The sequence below is a fragment of the Pongo abelii genome, chromosome 3 (assembly GCF_028885655.2).
Source record: "Pongo abelii isolate AG06213 chromosome 3, NHGRI_mPonAbe1-v2.0_pri, whole genome shotgun sequence".
NCBI classification, from domain to species: Eukaryota; Metazoa; Chordata; class Mammalia; order Primates; family Hominidae; genus Pongo; species Pongo abelii.
This window is the reverse complement of record NC_071988.2, coordinates 175,164,901-175,187,913: the sequence shown is the minus strand read 5'-3', so window position 1 is coordinate 175,187,913 and position 23,013 is coordinate 175,164,901. Positions and strand designations below refer to the sequence as shown.

Sequence of the window (23,013 nt, the reverse complement as noted above, 5' to 3'; positions counted from 1 at the left end):
GCACAGGTGTAGTCACGGGTGACTGCGGCCTCTAACTTCTGGGCTCAAGCAATCCTCCCACCTCAGCCTCTCAAGTGGCTGGGACTACAGGCCTGTGCAACCACACCTGGCTAATTTTATTTTTTGTAGAGGCAGGGTCTTGCCATGTTTCCCAGGCTGGTCTTGAACTCCTGGCCTCAAGCAATCCTCCTGCTTCAGCTTCCCAAAGTGCTGGGATTGCAGGCATGAGCCACCATGCCTAGGCAAGATAGATCTTTTTTTTTTTTTTTTTTTTTGAGACAGAGTCTTGCTCTGTCGCCCAGGCTGGAGTGCAGTGGCACGATCTTGGCTCACTGCAAGCTCCGCCTCCCGGGGTTCACGCCATTCTGCTGTCTCAGCCTCCCCAGCAGCTGGGACTACAGGTGCACGCCACCACGGCCGGCTAATTTTTTTGTATTTTTAGTAGAGATGGGGTTTCACCGTGTTAGCCAGGATGGTGTCGATCTCCTGACCTTGTGATCTGCCCGCCTCGGCCTCCCAGAGTGCTGGGATTACAGGCTGAGCCACCACGCCTGGCCAAGATAGATCTTTTTTAAATCAAAATTTTAAAAACGAGGCTATTGAAGCTCAAGGAAGTTACGATTTGCCGATGGCCAAACAGTAATAAGCTGGGATGGCAATGTGTTGATCTGAGTTAAAACTCATGTTGTCAACAGAAATAGAAGCCTCTAGTAGGCTGGACAGGGAAATATACAAGGCATAGTGCAACTGGCCCTTACAAAGATCTTTGATGAGGTGTCTCACAATTTTCTTATGAACAAATGTAGAAAATGGGCGGGCTGATACAATTCTTTGATGACACTTCATAAGAGAGATTTCTGTTATCACCAGAGGGCTCTCTACTCTTTGGCAATTAGGTGAAGACATTGAGTTAAATTTTTATTTGCAAAAAGCTGATGCTGGGAATGATAGCAAATATATCAAACAATGGGATCCCTCAAAGTGTAGTTCCACTTGCATTTTCTCTGGAAATTCAGCCTTTTCTTTTTTTTTCCAATCCCGTATTATGTACGTATGTTTTCAGATTGTATCAATGTATGACTCATTAGAGACTGACATAAATTGTTTTCTGTCATTTCTTGTGTATGAGTCTTTTTTCCAAAATGGGCCTGTACATTTTTAAAAGGTGGAAACTATTTTTTACAATTCTGTTTCTCCCATATCCTCTGTCACAGGCCTGAGAAAGTAAAAAGTACTTCCTAAGTGACAACATGTAGACTAATTTGAGAAATATATACTGCCTCTTAATAACTCTTTTCAAAACCTTGTTGTTTTTCATTGAATTGAGGTAACAGGACCAGTTTCCCTCTAAATCTATGGTTTTAAAAGAAAAAAAGTGACTGAGCAACCTAATTGCTTTAAAGAACAAAGACACATTTAGGATATATACGAATAGATTTATGAAATTATCACTGTTACTCTCACTTCACAAACTTAGATGTCCAGATGTCTTTGTGTATGAAGAATTGTTGAATGTTGCACTGCATCTCAAAAAAGAAATACGCAATTTCATCTTGTATTTCCTATTCCTTCTCTCCATTGTTTAACGAACAATTAGTAGTTAATCTTACCTTAAATTTCCCATCGGAGGAGAAAATGCTGACCCATTTATTATCATAATCGGCAATGATTATGTCCCCACTGGGATGTACAGCCACTCCTGTGGGCCGCTGGAGCTGCCCCGGAGAGCGTCCCCGTATGCCAAAACGACTTTTGAACTGGCCATCATTGGAAAATATCTGTAAGATAAATTACATTCATTGGAATGTGAACTAGTACAGGCATCACTGAGGAAGGCATAGGCAAAAACATCTGCCATACATACAGAGATCAGAACACACAAACTCTGTTTGAAGAAAAGTCTACATAAACATAAGCTTTTTTCCTTACACCATGTATCTTAATTCTAAAGTAGGAATATATGTAACTATATCTATTTTTATTGATATAAGTAGTTAAAGGTATATAATTAGGGGCTATACCTGCACACATTGGTTGTTACTGTCTGCAATTAATATCTTTCCATTTGTAGATGCAGCTACCCCCTGAAGATTCGTAAACTCTCCTTTATTTCTTCCTTTGGTACCTAAAATAAATGATAAAACCATAAAAATTAAGCACTAAAGGATTAGATTTCTCTGTTTCAGCAAGAGAATAATTCAGATTTCCACAGGTACCTGAGAATGCATTGTTTTTAAATATACTTTAAAAAAAGGGCACCCTCCCTCCCCAATGACCTAATCCATATGCTATTAAACCTCTCTTCCTGACCAACAGTCTCTGCAAAATCACTTTTTTAAGTAAATGTCAATCTTCTCTTATTAATTTGTAGCTGCATATTAACATGTTTAAAATATTCTTAGATCCCACAAAGACATCATAATAAAAACTAATATGGCCTGCCTTTGTCTGACATGGCTTTCCCACTTTACCCTATGGCACTGCTATCTGCCAGGTCTGTGCTGCCTTGGGCATGGCAATAAACATTCTCAACCCTGGTCACTCTGCCTCTGTCTTCTATCTTTGTGGACCTGGTTTGCATTTGGGGTGTGTGGGGCATTTGGGATGCTTCAGACTCAGTTTGGGTCCTGCCATTCTGGGTTTTAGTGGGAGAGGGAAACCTGGCAAAGGGGCCCTGCCCTAAGGATATACAACAGGAGAGGGGCCTTATTTTACAGTTTTGCCAAAATTCTACCGTCTCACTCAGCAGCTCTCGGAAGAAATGTAGATGCTTGGCTTTCAGTACATTTGACAAACCGAAGGCCACAGATGTCATAAAAATAGTAGGCGATTTTCATATTATGGATTTACTTATAGATTATTTTCAAAGATTCAATATCTCACAGGCTGGATATTCTTCCTGAAATTATAAAAAGATATTCTCACAGGGTGCTTTGTAGATTAAATAAGAAAGGCAAAAGGAAATTCATTAATCCAAGAAAATATTTCCACCCATACTAGATTCTTTTTTTGATTTGTTTTGTTTTGTTTCGTTTGTTTGAGACAGGGTCTTGCAATATTGCCCAGGCTGGTCTCAAACTCCTGGGCCTAAGCGATTCTCCTTTGTCAGCCTCTCAAGTAGTTGGAACTATAAGTACATACCACAATAATCACCACACCTGGCCATACTAGGCTCTCTTTTAAAAGAATAGATGAGGCAGAGAGAAAAACAGCAAATCATCTACAGGTTAACAGACATCTGGTTTTGTTTCAAAAGAAGTTTTTATGATTTATTTCAATAGGATGATGTAAATATTAATGAATGGAAACAATGAATTTTGCTCAAAAATGACCACGAAGAAAGCTAAATTTTTCATAGTTAGAGAGAGAGAACCATTCTTCAGGTTTATAATTTCATTTATATTCAAAAGAGCAATTTGGGCCGGGAACAGTGGCTCATGCCTGTAATCCCAGCACTTTGTGAGGCTGAGATGGACAAATTACCTGAGGTCAGGAGTTCAAGACCAGCCTGGCCAACATGGTGAAACCCCATCTCTACTAAAAATACAAAAATTAACTGGGCATGGCAGTGTCTGCCTGTAATCCCAGCTACTTGGTAGGCTGAGGCAGGAGAATCGCTTAAACATGGGAGGTGGAAGTTGCAGTGAACTGAGATCACACCACTGCACTCTAGCCCAGATGACAGAGCAAGACTCTGTCTCAAAAAAAAAAAAAAGCCATTGCTATTTTGTTTTTCGACATCAATGCAGTGCCTTAGGAAAGGGTAGGCAAGGATGCACTGGTAATGGCTAATGTAAAACACCTGCTTAAGCATTGTTTGGGAATAGACTTGTCTGAAACAGATTTTTGGGTTTAGGAATTGAAATTGGTGATGGATTAAACTTTGAATAAAATCAACGACAAAATTGCTGGGCAGAATCATCATAGACAAGCTGGTTCTCACCAGACCCAGGTGGTGGTCAGTTCATTGAATCATGGACCCTATCAAGTTTACTCACTAACTCTGCATCTCATCTACTCGCACTAGTGTGAAAGAAAAATTTGAGATCCAGATACTGTCATATTTTAATCCAAATGTATCAGAAGAAAGGATCTTTGATACTTGATCCACATAGAATCCACATAATATGCATGAATATGGAATCAGTGAACACTCGTGAAATGGTGAGTTGTTTCTGGTAGTGGGGAGCAGGAAAGGAGTGGTTGGCCCTTGAAGGATATGTGCCAACATGGTTTGAAGTTAAGGAGAGTTTGAGTCAGTTTCCCACATGTAAGTTAAAACACAAGGTTGGAGGAACATCTGTTTGTCTAACGTTCCTTATATATTTCTGAAAGAAGCTAGATGAAATGGGCACTGCCATTTTTATTTTATATTTGTTTTAAAACAAATATTATTTTTGGTCTTTCTCCTATGTCTGAATAATAGCTAGGTAACAGGTACAGCTAAACAGATGGGCTAGAAACAGAAACAATTCTAAAATGCTCAGCTTAGAAATAATTTTTCAAAGGTGGTATGGACAAGCCAGGGTCTCTTAAGAATAAAAACTTCATTTATCAAAAACATTTTTAAGGCCAGGCATCATAGCTTGCGCATGTAATCACAGCACTTTGGGAGGCTGAGGCAGGAGGATTGCTTGAGGCCAAGAGTTTGAGACAGATTGGGCAACACAGTAAGAACCCATCTCTACAAAAAAAAAAAAAATTGATAAACACAAGCATGGAATTAAACAAGATGAGGAAATGAGGACCAATTAACTGAGAATGGACCATAAACCAAAGAAGTGACTCTATAAAACCCAGGCTGTTCTAGATTCTTGCTTATATAAAATTGAAACTGCACCCAGGGCTTAGAGGGCATACAAGTAAGGGAAAGAAATACTGAAAAACAAGAGAGAAGGGGCTAAAAAGCACCTGAACAGAATAGACGAACACTGATTTACTGTCCTTGCCGTCCCGGTAGGGACAAAAACTGCCAGCTGCTCTCCTTCCTCTAACCTTTTGTCTATCCTGCTAGAATGATGCCTATTTTATTCAGAAGACTATGCAGGCAGTAGCAGCTGATAAAAGGAAGAGAAAAAATAAAAACAGAGAAAATAGTGCTTTAGTACAAGTCAAGGAGGTGTCTTAGTCAAAAAGAGTCTGTTTTCCTTTTGAAAATATGGACATGATATTGGAGGAGGGAAAATATGAGGAAAAAATACTAACACTTTTTGTTCTTTACAGAAATAAACGCACATTTTTTCAGTGTGAGTAGAAATGGGCAATAGTTGCATTTTGGGGTACAATTTTAAAACTTGGGAAGATATTTAGTTGGATTCCATAGTAATACACCATTCGGAGCAAGGAGAAGGAAGACTCTATGCTTAGCTTGAAGTGAATGTGAGATGTTCCATACCTGCTAATACTAGGTCACAAGAGCAATGGACTGTGTTGCAAAAGACCACACTGCTGGAAAGAGGTTCCATGACCTCTGCTGAACTCAAGGGCAATGTGTTGGCCCAGCTCTTATTCTTGGTTTGAATTTAAGGAGAGCTCGAGTCTGTTGCCCACATGTAAATTAAATCACAAGGTTGGAGGAGCATCTATTTGTCTAACATTGCTTATATATTTTTGAAAGAAGCTAGACGAAACAGGCACTACCATTTTTATTTTGTAATATGTGTTTTAAAAAAATCTTTTCCTTAAGCTCCATGGCTCAGTTTCTGAATGGCTGGTTGGGATTCCTGGTAACATCTCCTGATTCTTATGGTACTCTTTTGTCATATTGGAGATTATTGATTATTATTATTTTTTAAACTCCATCTGAAAGCACAGCAGAATCAGTGTGTTACTCCTGAAGATTAAAAGGACACCACTAGCATATACTTGGGAAGACAATTGATGCCGACTATTTTCACCAACAGTTAAACTAGAAATATCTTGATGGTGATGCAGCACTACAGCAGACTGTCATTATGCTGAAATGTTCAAGTGTTTGTAAAGTGTCTTAAGGCAATTCCAGAAGTTAGAAATAATTTGGGATCATGCCTTACTCTTCAAGCTTTTCAGTAAATTCTATTTCATTTGTAGAAAGTCTCTTCTCTCTCTCTAAAGTATTCTAAATATATAATAAAAACTAGTTCTTTCATAACAACTATAAATAACACAAAACACATATATACTTATAAAATATTTTTCTATCTACTTTAATGTAAAATATTTCATTTGATGGTTACATATTAGCTAGTAAAATGAATAACAAGAATTTTTAAAGTAATTATAATCAATTTGACAATTATTCTATAATCCCATAATTAAATGATTTTGTTTTTCCAGATGCAAGTCTAGCCTATGAAGCACAAAATGAATTTTTAATTCAACAGCTTCTCACCCATATTCTTCCTGGTCACTTCCACCTACCCCTTCAGGAAGATTACATAAAGTGAACCCTTAGACTGAAATAGTGAATCAATAAATGCAGATTTCCTCTCACCACCCACTCCAACTTAATATGAAATTAATGCTGGCCAGGCACAATGGCTCACACCTGTAATCCCAGCACTTTGGGAGGCCAAGGTGGGTGGATCACTTGAGGTCAGGAATTTGAGACCAGCCTGGCCAACATAATGAAACCCCATCTCTACTACTAAAAATACAAAAAATTAGCTGAGCATGGTGGCGCACGCTTGTAATCCTAGCTACTCAGGAGGCCGAGGCAGGAGAATTGTTTGAACCCAAGAGGAAGTGGTTGCAGCGAGCTGAGATCATGCCACTGCACTTCAGCCTGCAAGACTCCATCTCAAAAAAAAAAAAAAAGGAAGTTGATGCTAAATAAATCTAGATGTTTTGAATGGAATCATGCAACAAGATGAAACTGAGCCAAGTGTAGGATCTAACACAGGATCTTCAATCAAGTAGGTGCTTAACAAATGTTTGCTGGATGAAAAAGTGCATGAATAAGTTATTAATGAGTAAGTAAATTACAACCCCCATTATATCACTGGAAAACAAAATGTTCAATCATATTTATGGCACTTTCATGTACATTTTCTCACATACCACTCCATGAGATAGCAGGACAAACATTATCATCCCCATTTTATAGATGAGAATGTTGAAGCTAGACACATTACAGAGATCATCAGAGACAGGGGAAAGAATAAAACCTGGTTCTCCTGATCATTTACATAACCCTTTTTTCCCCAATACACACATGGCTTCTTCTGGGTTTTGGGGGTGAAGATAATTACATTTTGGGCTCACATGAATCATGTTTTCTCTTTAAAATCCTTTACAAAACCCTATCCTTTAACACATGATACTTTATTTAACTGTCTGTATCCTTCACTATACTGTAAGCTGCTTGAGGGCAGGAGCAACATCTGTCCTGTTCACCATTGCACCCTATAACACAGCATAGTGCCTAGCACTTAGTCAATATTAGTTGCATCTTTTTCCACTTGAAATGCAAGAGTTCCCAAGGATGAGATTCTCAAGGATGGGGTGATGGTCCTATAATGACCTAAGATGCCAACTCAGCATGACCTCCCTCCTCATATACTTTAGGGAGGAAAGGTGGTAGTTTGCAGAGGTGGGGCAGAGGAGAGGGGCATAAAATAATACATTTTCAGCTTAGCATCTGGGGATGCTCTCAGCTCTCGGTGCCCAGCCCAGCTTCCTTCAAAATGTCTACTGTTCATGAAATCCTGTACAAGCTCAGCTTGGAGGGTGAACACTCTACACCCCCAAGTGCATATGGGTCAGTCAAAGCCTACACCAACTTTGATGCTGAGCAGGATGCTTTGAACATTGAAATGGCCATCAAGACCAAAGGTGTAGATGAGATCACCACTGTCAACATTTTGACTAACCACAGCAATGCACAGAGACAGGATATTGCCTTCACCTACCAGAGAAGGACCAAAAAGGAACTTGTATCAGTACTGAAGTCAGCCTTATCTGGCCACCTAGATAGTGGCTTTGGGCCTATTAAAGACACCTGCTCAGTATGATGCTTCTGAGCTAAAGGCTTCCATGAAGGAGCTGGGAACCGATGAGGACTCCCCCATTGAGATCATCTGCTCAAGAACCAACCAGGAGCTGCAGGAAATTAACAGAGTCTACAAGGAAATGTACAAGACTGATCTGGAGAAGGACATTATTTCGGACATATCTGGTGACTTCTGCAAGCTGATGGTTGCCCTGGCAAAGGGTAGAAGAGCAGAGGATGGCTCTGTCATTGATTATGAACTGATTGACCAAGATGCCCAGGATCTCTATGACGTTGGGGTGAAGAGGAAAGGAACTGATGTTCCCACGTGGATCAGCATCATGACCGAGCAGAGCATGTTCCACTTCCAGAAAGTATTTGATAGGTACAAGAGCTACAGTCCTTATGACATGTTGGAGAGCATCAAGAAAGAGGTTAAAGGAGACCTGGAAAATGCTTTCCTGAACCTGGTCCAGTGTATTCAGAACAAGCCCCTGTATTTTGCTGACCGGCTGTACAACTCCATGAAGGGCAAGGGGACTCAAGATAAGGTCCTGATCAGAATCATGGTCTCCCACAATGAAGTGGACATGTTGAAAATTAGGTCTGAATTCAAGAGAAAGTATAGCAAGTCCCTGTACTATTACATCCAGCAAGACACTAAGGGTGCTGTACCTGTGTGGTGGAGATGGCTGAAGCCTGACACAGCATGAGCGTCCAGAAATGGTGCTCCCCATGCTTCCAGCTAACAGGTCTAGAAAACCAGCTTGTGACTAACAGTCCCTGTGGCTGTTCCTGTGAGGATGACGTTAGCCTTGCCACCAACCTTATTTTAGTTGCCTAAGCACTGCCTGGCTTTCCTGTGTAGTCTCTCCTGTAAGCCAAATAAATGAACATTCCAAGGAGTTGGAAGTGAAGTCTATGATGTGAAACACGTTGCTTCCTGTGTACTGTGTCATAAACAGATTAATAAACTGAACTTGTACTTTAGAAACAAGTAAAATATATACATATATATTTTTTCCTATAAAGTCTCTGAATTCATGCTGAGCAATTTTACACATCCATTTTAAATTACACTGTTCTAGAGTAAAATGAGTGTTTCATTCAACTTCTCATCAACTCATTAAGGTATGGTGTATAATGAATTAAATAATTTGAGACTATTCACCTGTAATTCTTTCACTCCCTCCCACATCATCTGACTTCCCCTTTGTTCAATTACTGTTTTTAGTATAATAGCTAATAAAACCAGCTCATGGCTTCTAGTCAGCAAACTCTTTAACAGTCAAGGAAATATAATCCCTGTGTTTTAAATCATCATCAACAGATGCTCTAAGCTATTTCTCTAAACTCATTCAGGATTGTTTTCTAATACAATATTAGAGTAATGTAATAACTCACTCACAATGGGCATACAATTAAGTTTTCAAGTATTAGAAGCATCAAATATATCAACTTTGGAAAACCAAATAGTTAAAGGGCATTTTCAATGAAGAGGAATCACTGTGCAATTTAAAAGGCAGGGACTTCACTTCTCTAAGCTTCCATTTCTTCAACAGTAAGGATAATTATATGTTGTCCTAGTAATTTGGCTCTTGACAGGGCAAGGACTGGGAGCCGGGGAGGCCAGGGGAGCTCTGATTTGTAGCATTTCCCATTTCTATAGTGTAAATGCTTTCATCAAGGCCAATTGCAAGCTACCAACATGAAGTCACTGAATAAGCCAGTATGGCCTGGCTGCAGCATAACAAATATGATACTGTAGGGTTATTGGGAATAGAAAGTATATTATATCTACTAAGAATTGTAAGTAGCAATTCTTGCCTGGCTCAGAGAATGCCTGTTCCTTTCTCCTGCTTCCATTCCCCATCTATTCCTTCTTGAACTACAATGCCTATCTTTGATATTTCACTGAAGCTCATGATTTAAAGTAACTTCTCTATACTTTTTGCTTCCAAATTGATGTCTCTAGCCCTGACTTCTTTGCTGAGCTCCAAACCTATACTGCAAACTGTCTACTATACACTTCAACCTGGAAGATCAAAACTGACACATATCTGCTCTTCATCTTGGCTTCCTTTTCTTGGCTAATAATGATAATGACAATAGTAGTCAATATTTATTGAGTCCTTAGCATGTGCCTGCACTGTTCTAAGCCTTTACATGCATTATTTTAATCCTCACCATATGTGGTATACCTTAATATCATTCCCATTTTACAGATAAAGAAACTAAGGCACAGAGAGGTTAAATAATTTCCCCTAAGTCATATGGCTAATAATAGCAGGCTGGGATTCAAACTGAGCAATTAAACTTTTTTTTTTTTTTTTGAGATGGAGTCTTGCTCTGTCACCCAGGCTGGAGTGCAATGGCATGATCTTGGCTCACTGAAACCTCTACCTCCCGGGTTCGAGCGATTCTCCAGCCTTCTGAGTAGCTGGGATTACAGGCACCCGTCACCATGCCCGGCTAATTTTTGTGTTTTTAGTAGAGACAGGGTTTCACCATGTTGGTCAGGCTGGTCTCGAACTCCTGACCTCGTGATCCACCCACCTCAGCCTCCCAAAGTGCTGGGATTACAGGCGTGAGCAATTAAACTTTTGATCTCTGCTATAGTTTGAATGGGTCCCCCCAAAAAGTTACTGTTATTAGAACCTTAATTCCCAATGTGGTAGTGTTGAGAGATGAGGCTTTTAAGGGGTTATTGTGTTGTGAGGGCAGACCCCTCGTGAATAGATCAATACCATTTTGGAGGGGTGAGTTCTCACAAGAATGAGTTGTTTTAAAAGAGAGCTGAGCTTGCTCTTGTGGTCTCTTTTGCATTTGCTCACTTATCCTTCAGCTTTTTCACCATATTACGATGCAGTACAAAAGCCCTAGCCAGAAGCTGCCACCATGCCTCTGGACTTCACAGCCTCCAGAACCATGAGCCAAATACACTTCTTTCCTTTATAAATTACCCAGTCTCAGGTATTCTGTTATAACAACAGAAAATGGACTGAGACAAGCTCTTTATCTACCATATTTCTATTTATGTTAACTATTAGTTCTAGACTACAACTATGAATATGCTAACTAGTACTAACTACTTTGCCTCTCTAAAATGTGTTGGACACTATTTAATGCCAGGCATTGTTCCAAGCTTTTTTTGGTGTTAATTAATTTAATTCTCAAAACAAAGGAAACTTTGTAACTTTATAAAGGAAACCGAGGCACTGAGAGGCAAAGCAACTTACCAAAAATTGCACAGATAGAAAAGTAGCAGTGTTGGGGCAGTCTAGCTTCAGAGTTCACAGCCTTAACTATCTACTCTACTGCATCACTTCCCTACAGCACTCAAGTCTAACAGCTGGGAGTTTAAATTGTTGACCAAATTTCTCTCTCTCCTTCCAAAGCATTTTATAAACATGCTGTTTTCTCTCTACTCCATCACATCACTCTTAATCCTGGCCTTTATAATAGCTCATGTGGACTACTGCAAAAGCTTCTTAATCATCTCCCTGCTTCCTGGGAAACATTTCCAATAGATCTCCTATAATGCCTCCAGGTTTGCTGGAAAGTAAATATCTTAGTAAGTCACTACACTACATTACACCATTCAAAGCCTTCTCACCACCTATATAATAACTATGGTTTCCAAACCTTAGTGTGCATAAGTAGCACTGGAGCTTGCAGAATGCAGATCTTTCGTCCATCTCCAGAGATTCTAGTTCTGTAAGTGCAGTTTGGAATTCAGAAATTTTAAATTATACCAGGCACCTCAAGGAATTCTCGTGCATGTGGTTTATGGACCACACTTTGAGGAACACAGGTTCAGAGAACAAAGTCCCAGCTCCTTATCAAGGAAACAACCTCCTCTCTGCTTGTATCTCATTTCATTTGATGCTCCAAGATAATGGAATCATTTACAGTTCCTCAAACTACTCAGTTTCTCACTTTCATGCCTTTGTACCTGCTTTCCCTTCCTCTAAAACACTCTTTTCCTCCTTCCATCTGATAAATTATTTCTCTTTTAAACCCAGCTTAAATTTAAATGTCATCTCAAGGGGCCGGGCATGGTGGCTCACGCCTGTAATCCCAGCACTTTAGGAGGTCAAGGCGGGCAGATCACTTGAGGCCAGGAGTTCAATACGAGCCTGGCCAACATGGTGAAACCCCATCTCTACTGAAAATACAAAAATTAGCCAGGGGTGGTGGTGCATGCCTGTAGCCCCAGCTACTTGGGAGGCTGAGGCAAGAGAATAACTTGAATCCAGGAGGTGGAGATTGAAGTGAGCTGAGGTCATGCCACTGCACTTCAGCCTGGGCAACAGAGCGAGACACTGTCTCAAAAAAAAAAAAAAAAAAGAAAAGAAAAGAAAAAAAAAGTCATCTCTAGGAACCTTCCTTAACTTCCTTCCACATGCCAGCCTCCTCCCCCACCATCCTGACTTCTGTGCCTTGATTTATACTGAAGGCACTCCATCTTTTACATGTCTGCCCCCTTCTAAACTGTGGCCTCCTCTAGATCAGAGTAAACATCTCATCGTCTTTCATAAGGATGACCTAGCATAGAAGGTGCTAAAACAGCAGTCACATCCAACTAGAGGGCTGGATAATGAATGGGCAAAGATGAAAATCTGAGTTGAAATTACCCCAAAAAATATAAAGGTATTGCCCAGAAAATTATGAATGTCATGAATCTATAAAATTAATACATGTATTTAGGGTTGTTGTATAAACACCAATACATGTTTTATGAAATGATGTATCTTTAAGCATAAAATTAATGCTATAAAAAGCTTAGTAGGTATGTTATCAGCTGGAAAGCAGAATCACCGTTGCCATCTCACATGCGTATGTGATTGGCTTTGAATGCTTTCTGGATTACACGTGGCAGGCTTCAATACATGCACAAAATGATTATTCAATTCATAAATGTTCTGTTATCACATACCTAACAGCACAAAGGCATAATTGTAGAAGAAAGTTGAACTCTTTTTTTTTTGAGATGGAGTCTCACTCTGTCACCCAGGCTGGAGTACAGTGGGAAGATCTTGGCTCACTGCAATCTCCGCCTCCTGGGTTCCAGTGATTCTCCTGCCTCAGCCTCCCAGGTAGCTGGGATTACAGGTGTGTGCCACCATGCCCGGCTGATTTTTATATATTTTTTTTTTAGTAGAGACAGGGCTTCACCATGTTGGCCAAGCTGGTCTCAAACTGCTGACCTCAGGTGGTCCACCTGCCACAGCCTCCCAAAGTGCTAGGATTACAGGTGTGAGCCACTGCGTCCAGCCAAAAGTTGAACTCTTTTAATGATAACATAAACTCTACTGATTTGTAGTCAAAGGTACGGATGTTGAAAAGCCAAGTTCTTAGGCCAGTGCTGTTTGATATTGCCTAGCATAGTCCCATGCATGTGAATATGAATGATTACCCCTGCAGCTGAATGCACTGTCACCTGAACTGTGTGTTCCTGGGCCTCCAAACCGGAGCGTGACAGTGGTGAGAGGGAAGTTAAATCATGAGGTAGTTCACAACTTATCCTATTCAAATGGGCAAAGTACTTATGCAAAGCATTCTTCTGGGTATTTTTTGGGAATTATAAATGATTAAAGACACCATCCTTGACCTCAAGGAATTTACCATCTTGGGTAATAAGACCCAGGCATAAGTAACAATAATCAAAGTGGATTCTGAAAGAGAAGGTGGTTTTCGAGGGAAGATAAAATTGGGAAAAGAATTCATGGACAAAGGTGTGTGAGAGCACAGAGGGAGTTCAAGTAGCCTCCACTGCTGATTTGTCCAACCTCATTACTTTTAATTCCTTTGACCTTTTCACCCTGTATGGGATGTGTCTCCAAAATAACAATCATGTCCTCTCCTCTTCACCTTTCTGTACTTCTTCACACTGGTCCCTTTGCCTGGGACACCAATTCTGCTTGCCAACCTGGGTAAGTCCTACCCATAATTAAAGTCCTGGTTTAAATTCCTTCCCATTTCTACAGCTTACCATCACCTATCTCATGCTGTTAGTTGCTCATACATCTATCATCCCAAACTGTCAGCTGAAGAGGGTGACAGAGATGTCATTTCCTTCATCTCTGTATTCCCATCTCCTAGAATAATGCTGGCAGGCACTAGGTGCCCTAGAAATGTTTTTTGAGGTATATTATTGCATAGTGAGTGTTGTCTTTTGACTAGATACTGGATTTGAATGTAAAGTTAAAGAGGAATGCAAGAAAAAAAAAAAAACTAACAACAACAATGTAGGGATGAATTTAACCAAGGAGGTAAAAGATCTGTACATAGAAAACTGTAAGACATTGATGAAAAAAACTAAAGACAACATAAATAAATAAAAAGATGGCTCATGTTCATGGATTGGAAGAATATTAATAAAATGCCCATAACCCCAAGTGATCTAAAATGCAACTGCTATCAAAATATCAATGACATTTTTCACAGAAATAGAAAAAGCAATCCTAAAATTCATATGGAACCACAAAAACTCCCAAATAGCCAAAGCAATGTTGAGCCAAAAGAACAAAGCTGGAGGCATCACACCATCTTATTTCAAAATTGATTTCAAAGCTATAGTAATCAAAACAGCATGGTACTGGCATAAAAACATAGAACATTGGTACAGAATAGAGAGCTCAGAAATAAATCCATACATTTATAGTTGATTTTCAACAAAGATGCCAACAGGAAAGATGAGGAAAGATCAGTCTCTTCAATAAATGGTGCTAGGAAAACTGCACGTCTGCATGCAGAACAGTGAAATCAGACTTTCATCTCACACCATATACAAAAATCAACTCAAACTGGATTAAAGACTTAAACATAACACCTGGAACTGTAAAACCACTAGCAGAAAACATAGGGAAAAAGCTCCATGACACTGTTCTGGACAATGATTTTTTGAATATGAATGCTAAAGCACAGGAAACAAAAGCAAAAATGGATACATGGAATTACATCGAACTAAAGAGCTGTACAGCAAAGGATCACCAGAGTGAAGAGACAACCTACAGAATGAGAGAATATTATATTTTGATAAGGGTTAATATCTAAAATACACAAGGAATTCAAACAACTCAATAGAATGAAAAAAATAGCCTGATTTTAAAATAGGCAAAGGTCGGCTGGGTGTGGTGGTGCATGCCTATAGTTCCAGCTACTCCAGAGGTTGAGATGGGAGAACTGCTTGAGCCTATTGAGCCCAGAGTTTGCATTCAGCCTGGGCAACAAGGTGAGACCCCATGTCTACTTTTTTTTTTTTTTTTGAGACAGAGTCTCACTGTGTCACTCAGGCTGGAATGCAATGGCGTGATCTTGGCTCACTGCAGCCTCTGCCTCCTGGGTTCAAGCGATTCTCCTGCCTCAGAAACCCGAGTAGCTGGGACTACAGGCATTTGCCACCACACCTGGCTAATTTTTGTATTTTCAGTAGAGATGAGGTTTCATCATGTTGGCTAGGCTGGTCTCGAACTCCTGCCCTCAGGTGATCCACCCACCTGGACCTCCCAAGGTGCTGGGATTACAGGCATCATCCACTATGCCCGGCTCCCATGTCTATTTTTAAAATAAAAATAAAATTTAAAAAAAAACAGGCAAAGAATCTGAATAGACATTTATCAAAAGAAGACACACAAATGGCCAATCAGTATATCAAAAATGTAATCTCAGCACTTTGGGAGGCCGAGGTGGGTGGATCACAAGGTCAAGAGATCAAGAACATCCTGGCCAACATGGTGAAACCCCATCTCTACTAAAAATACAAAAATTAGCTGGGCGTGCTGGTGCGTGCCTGTAGTCTCAGCTACTTGGGAAGCTGAGGCAGGAGAATCACTTAAACCTGGGAGGCGGAGGTTACAGTAAGCTGAGATCACCCCACTGCACACCAGCCTGGTGACAGAGTGAAAATCTGTCTCAAAAAAAAAAAAAAATGTTGAACATCAGTAATCATCACAGATATGCGAATTAAAACCACAATGAGATAATACCTCATACCTGTTAGAATGGCTATTGCCAAAAACACAAAAGAAAAAATTAGTCAGGCATGGTGGCACATGCCTGTGGTCCCAGCTACTTGGGAGGCTGAAGTGGGAGGATCTGGAGGTTGAGGCTGTAGTGAGCCATGACCTCGCCATTGTACTCCAGCCTGGGGAAACGAGCCATGATCTTGCCATTGTACTCCAGCCTGGGGAAACAGAGCAAGACTCTGTCTCAAAAAAAAGACAAAAGATATCAAGTGTTGACAGAGATGTGGAGACAGTGAGCCCTGGCGCAGGTTGGTGGGAATGTAAATTAGTATAGCCATTATGGAAAACAGTATAGAAGTTCTTCAAAAAATTAAAAATACAACTGTCATATGAACCAGCAATCCCAGTACTGGGTATATATCTGTTAGAAACAAATTTTCCGTGCCACAAAGAAATAGCACTCAAACATAAATTTAATTTTCTCAGCAAGGCAATTTTTACTTCTATAGAAGGGTGTGACTTGCAAATGGAGTAATGGCGAGAGCACACTTGGACAAGGGAGGGGAAGGGGTTCTTATTCCTGACGCAGGTAGCTCCTACTGCTGTGTCGTTCGCCTGTTGGCTAGGGTTGGACCACACAGTCTAAGCTAATTCCGATTGGCTATTTTAAAGAGAGTACGGGTATGAGCCAGAGTGGTGGGGTGAGTAGTTTGGTGGGAAGGACGGTTAGGAACAGGTAACTAAAGGTGACTTAGGTCAGAGCAGGTGACCAGGGGTGACTCGGGTCAAAGCAGGTGATCGGGATGAGTCAGGATGGAGCAGGTGACCAGGGGAACAAATGTGAACTACTGATTAAAACTGATAGAAAAAGTTGTTTACTGAAACTACAAGGAAGTTAAACTTTAAAATGGAGGACAAAGAACTGAACATACTGACTTACTGATTCTTTGAAAAGAAATCTAGAACTCACTGTATCTAACATATCTAAAGAAAATGAAGTCAGGATGTCAAAGAGATCTGCATCCTCATGTTTCACTGCAGCACTGTTCACAATAGCCAAGATATGGAATCAACCTAAGTGTCCATCAATAAATGAATAGATAAAGAAAACGTGGTATATATATATATATATACATATATACATATACAATGGAATACTATTCAGCTTCAAAAATTGAGGAAATCCTGTCATTTGTGACAATATGGGTGAACCTGGAGGACATTACGCCAGGCACAGAAAGACAAATAATACATGATCTCACTTATATGAGGAATCTAAAAATGCTGAATTCATAGCAACAGACAGTAAAATGGTGGATACCAAAGGCTGGGGAGGGTGGGGGTAAAAGGACTGGAGAGATGTTGATCAAAAGACAGAAAAATTCAGTTAAATAAGAGGGATAAGTTCAAGAGAACTATTGTAAATCATGGTGACTGTAGTTAATATATTATGGCTAGGCATGGTGGCTCACGCAAGTAATCCCAGCACTTTGGGAGGCTGAAATGGGCAGATTGTTTGAGCCCAGGAGTTTGAGACCAGCCTGGGCAACATGGCGAGACCCAACCCCTAAAAAAAACAAAAACAAAAATTAGCTGGGCTTGGTGACATGCAACTGTGGTCCCTGCTACTTGGGAGGTTGAGGTGGGAGGATCACCTGAGCCCAGGAGGTAGAGGCTACAATGAGCCATGATCACGCTACCGTACTCCAGCCTGGCCAACAAAGCAATGCCCTGTTTCAATAACAAGAAAAAAATATATATTAGATACACTTGAAAGTTGCTGAAAGAGTGGATTGTAAGTCTTCTCACTATAAAAAAAAAGATAAATTGTGAGGTAATGCATATGTTAGCCTGATTTAGCCACTCAATAAGGTATACGTATATCAAAACATCAAGTTGTACACCATGAATACATACACATTTGGAGATTAGGTCTTTGAAGGGGTGATTAAATTAAAATGAGGCTGTTAAAGCAGGGCCCTAATTCAGTATGATTGGTGTTCTTGTAAGAAAAGGAAGAGACAGCAGGGGCTGAGCCACAAAGGGATGACTATGTGAGGACAAAAAGGCAAGAAGGTGGCCATCTGCAAGGACAGAGGCCTCAGAGGAAACCCACCCTCCCAGCACCTGGATTTTGGACTTCTAACTCTAAAACAGTTCCAGTTTTTCAGAACCGTGAGAAAATGAGTGTCCATCATTTAAGTCACTCAGACTGTGGAATTTTGTTATGGTAGCCTTAGCAAACTAAGACAGCATCTTTACTTCATTGATAAACTCAGACATCGTGCTGCATGCCAGGCACTGTTCTAAGTTCTTTACAAATGTTTACACATTTAAACCCCTGTCCAGCAGTGCCAATACAGCACTATGGCTGCATTTCTCAACAGGTAGGAGGGGAGAAGATATACCCCCTTATCCCTGGGGTGGGAGCTGGAGGCTCAAAACCAATAGTTTGAGCACAGGAAACCCCTGAAAGACATGTCTCTTTCCTCAAGTGGGTATCAGAGATGATGATGATGATGAATAACAAGAGTAAAATCTTAGCTACCATTAATTGAGCTCTTGCTGTACACAGGCACATGCCAGGCATATTACAAGAATTCTCTCATTTCACCCCCAACAGCAACCTTAAGATTTAGGTAATATTTCATTCCCTTTGTTTTACAGAGGAGAAAACACTGTTCAAAAAGGGTAAGTAAGCCAGTTGCCCACTGGTGAGAAGAATCAAGATTCCAACCCAGATCTGCCCAATTCCAGTTCTGAGTCTTTGACTGCACATGGCCTAGGGGAGTAGATCGGGGTCACTTGGTGGGAGGTGTGGGGATGGAGGTTTAAATAGGAAAATGAATTTGTTTGTAATGCAAGAGATCAGTGGGGAGCCAGCAAGTTTTTTTGAAAAGAAAAGTTAGTAGGGATCATCTAAAAGCCTTAACAATTATATGTACAAAAACAATAGCTCTCGTTCATTTAGCTCCTCCTACATGTCAGGCATTCAGCTTGGAACTTAGAATAGTTCTGATAAGCAGATATTTTTGCATTTTCATTTCATGGACGTATTAGTTGAAGTACAGGGAAGCTTATAGATTTGCCCAAGGCTCAAGTAAGCGGCTGAACCGGAGTGGCAGACCTGGGCGCCTCCCAGTCCTGCATCCACCCAAGCTCGTCTACTCTGCTCTGGTGGAGAATCAACAACCCCTGCACCCATATCGCACATCTGGCTGTGAATGTATGAGGGCTTCCATGCTCCGAACAGACAAGTTACATATCATATCACGGTCTTTGCGAAGATTCAGCCTGAAGCATTAACATTGAGCAGCTCTGCCCAAGTATGTTCCACAGAGCCTTCATTTCCCAAGATGTTCCATGGAAAAAGTTCTATGGTTGGAAGTTTGGATGTGCTGCCTGTTATCTATCCCTCTCCTGCCTCAGAGACCTACAATGCACATCAGCAGATTCTAAAAGTTTTAAGAAGTTCTGCAATTTAAAAAAGTCCACTTCCTTCATTTAGCCTAAGGTTTCCCCAATGTATTTGAACCACAGAATTGTTTTTCTACATGTGCCAGCTAATATACAGTGCAGCACCCTTTCAGAGATACTGCATTGTTAGATGAAAGAGGGAGGAAGAGAAGTCTGCTGGAGCTACTTTTTGAAGCTAACTAAAATGCAGAATTTTCTCCCCTTAAGAATTATCAAGCCCTTTGCTGTTTACATTTAGTTGCTTTCTACTAAGAACATTGAAAGTTTAAAAAGAGAGAGACCATAAATCAGATGAGGGAAGGGCTATTTGCATTCCTAACTCTCTTGGCTCATCCGACACCTTCTTGCTTCTACCCCAACCCCGCCCCAACCCCATTCTTTCTCCAAGTTTCCACCCCTCCTTCTCTCCTTGGGGCTGCTCTCCAGCTACACACAGCAGGAGGTGGTTGCAACTTGCAATACACACATCCCCTCCCTCCTGCAATGCAGAAGCAGTGACGGGGAGGCATCAGACACTCTGCCAACCGTACAGCCTCAGCTCTGGCACAAGAAGACCCTCCCAGGGAAGAGGGGCGTTGGTGGTGGGGGTTGGGGGTAGGATTGCCAATTTTTCCTTTAAGATTTTCAGATTATGGGTGCTATGATTTTTCTATTTCTCTTTTTGCTTATTTTCAGCTTGTAATTTCCTACAATGAATATGCAGCACTTGTGTCTTAAGGAAGAGGAAGAACAGAAAGGAGGGAGTAGGGAGGAGACTAGAGGCGGAGGAGAAGGAAATATCATCTCTGGAGAAGACTGCATAAGCTCGACTAACAAAATATATCAAATTTTATATCAGTACATCTCCCAACATCTGCAGGTAGAGTTCTGGGCTGCAGTGTTGCTATTTGCAATGACACGTGCCCAGTTACCCCTTAACCAGTGCCAGCTCAGGCGTCGGGCACAGAAGCCCTCTCCTTACCCACTCGAAAGATCAAATCGTCTTCGATGGGATTCTCTTTTCGTTTTCCAGTGCTGTACATGCTTGCGGGTCTTTTCACAGCTTTCTGCTTGACGTGGCCGCTCCCAGGGGACTTAACGCGCCTCTTCACGCCTTCGGTGGTGGGAGACACATCAGCCGATCGTATCACTTTCAGCTTAAACGGGCTGCCTCGGATGTGCTGGTCATAGAGTCTCAGAGACAGGGTAAAGTCCCCTTCCTTCTGGACAGTGTACAAAAACTCATAGGTGCCGTTCTTGTTGTCTAGGATCTCCCCGTCTGCCACGCTCCCGTCGGGGGTGCTCAGTTCGGCGGTGAGGTAGGCGTTGCCGGTTTTGCACAGCTCACCGTCTTTGTCCTTGGTGGTGATGGTGACGGACATGGGCTGCCCGATGATAGTCTGCCGCAGCCCCTCGCCCGTGGCCACCGTCTCTGAGGCAACGGCGTTGGTGGTTAAGATCGTCCCGAGGTTGTGGATGGACTTCTTCAGCCCCTCGGTTTCCACGATGAAATCCAGCTGGTCGTTCTCCCGCGGGTGCAAGGGGAAGTCCTGGTCGGCCAGCTCGTTCAGCTTCTCGCTCATCTGCTTCTTCACCAGTAGGACCTCGGTCTCCGTGCCATGGTTGAGGGCCTGCGCTGTGAAGTTGCTGCAGCTCTTAATGCTCTCCTGCCCCTGGAGCAGAGTATCCAGCTGCGACTGGAGGACCTGCGGGAAAACCGGAGGCCTGGTGAGCTCGTCCCACAGGGCGGGGCCTAGCCCGGGGCAGTGCCCTCCCACGGCGAGGAGGAGACTCTATACCCGCCCACGCAGGTGGCTCTGAGCAAGCGGTGTATGTCAACCCAGGGAACCCAGTGCTAACGCAAAGTCCTAAACCGCATTCCCAGTACCTTCTCGAGGTTTCCCTTCCGCCTCGCCCTCTCTTCCACACATGTATTTCTTGGCTCATGTGTGTTGAAGAGGGGAAAACAGAAAGGTCACTACCAAGAGCATAGCAAACTAATTGCTATGCCTGACATCTGAAATATTCATTATTCAGTATCTTTCCCCATGTCCAAAGCTGCCCCATCACCACCTAAAGGAACAGGAAGTAAACAAATGAAAACTCTCCACACCTGAACATCAGAGGTTTTTCATCCCTGTTTTGTGAACAGACATGCAGAGTTAAACAAAGGCTGCAGTCAGGGTTCATTTTGAAGCTGACTAACAGGTTGGTGTGGGTGAGAGAGCAATTAAGAAACTATTTCATGTTATAATTGAGGAATGAAAACAATCCAGTTTAACTCTAAATCCTAAAAGCATTACATTATATTCAAACTTGCCTCTTGTCAAATTATAAACTAGTACTTAAAGCCACAGAGTCATCAAATTTTGCTGAAAATAGGGAAAAAAATAGCTGGATATTACATTTAGTGAAAACTACAGTTTACTATACAATGATGACATTTAAGGACCCCTTGTTGCTATTAGGAAACAATAAGCTAGTGCCCTTGGATATCATGTCTCTTCTAGGACATCTGTAATGATTCTGGTCTTACTTTGTGTTTGAGGCCATAGTTCACCTCCAATTCCATAAGCAGCACACTCTTGCGCACATTTAAAGTCTTCTGGAGCTCATCAAAGGTGGAATGAATGTCATCCACTATGCTGGCCTTTTGGTTGGTTAACTGATGAATGATTTCCGAGATGAACTGAAGAGCAGAATCTATTTCTGGGAGCCTGGTGGACAGTTGTTAAAGGTCGTTATTTAACCTCAACCCAGAAATATTCCAAAATCTATCTAAACACTACATTTTGTTTAAAAAAATTCTATGCCTTTCATCATCTTTAAAAAAACAATAACCAGAGAACAGAATAAGATATGACATAATTACTGCCTTAGAGAGAAGAGACCTTGTCTCTTCAGAGACAATCAAAATTGTCAATTGCAATCTACCGTCAATTGTCCAATTTTAATAATTAATTAAGTGTATAAAGACTTGAAGTTCTCTGAAAAGCCATTCTGGCCAGGTTAATTCTTTGTTGCAGGGGCCGTCTGGTGCACTGTAGGATGTTTAACAGCATCCTGTCCTCTACCAGATGCCAATAGCTGTCCCCGCCCTGTCTCCCTCTCCCCAACCCCCTGCCAAAACACACAGTTGTGACACCAAAAATGTCTCCAGGCATTGCCGAATGGCTGAGAACCACTATTCTACATAGCTGTATCTTTTCCCCTAGCCACATAAAACATTTATCCAAACTCAGTTTCTTGAGAACTTCTCGTAAGTTTCCAAGTTCTTTGAATTACTATAGAACAACCACACTTTTCTCACTACAGCTATCAGTGGAGAGATTTATTTTGTCTGCTTTTCTGCTGGCTTCTCATTTCCTCTCTTTGGTCTTTTTCATGCACCAATCAGCTACTCTGTTCCTTCATTTCTGTGCCAAAGAAGGAACTTGGAAGCAGGAAAACAAGGAAAATTAGCAATCACTGTTCAAGACCATTTTGCAGAGCTCAGACAGAAAGGAGCCAATCACAGCCAACAAAATGGCCTGTATGTGTGTCAGGAACAGCAGATAAGGAAGGCTCCTCAGAGAGCCTGGTTTCAGAGATGAATTTCAGAACTCTCCTGAGAGCGGT

General features: G+C 41.3%; 1 protein-coding gene and 1 pseudogene across 16 annotated transcripts in view; one reads left to right on the top strand and one right to left on the bottom strand.

Moving 5' to 3' along the window:
• TRIM2 (tripartite motif containing 2) overlaps positions 1 to 23,013 on the bottom strand; it is a 181,877-nt gene that overhangs the window by 17,337 nt on the left and 141,527 nt on the right. For all 16 annotated transcript variants that reach the window (XM_054554585.2, XM_054554588.2, XM_054554592.1 and 13 more), the window contains 4 exons: positions 21,932 to 22,112; positions 20,378 to 21,101; positions 2,022 to 2,125; positions 1,611 to 1,778 (listed from right to left, as the gene is read on the bottom strand). In XM_054554585.2, coding sequence (XP_054410560.1) covers positions 1,611 to 1,778; positions 2,022 to 2,125; positions 20,378 to 21,101; positions 21,932 to 22,112 — 1,177 coding nt within the window. The remainder of the gene's footprint in view (positions 1 to 1,610; positions 1,779 to 2,021; positions 2,126 to 20,377; positions 21,102 to 21,931; positions 22,113 to 23,013) is intronic.
• On the top strand, positions 7,633 to 8,682 carry LOC103890525 (annexin A2-like; annotated as a pseudogene).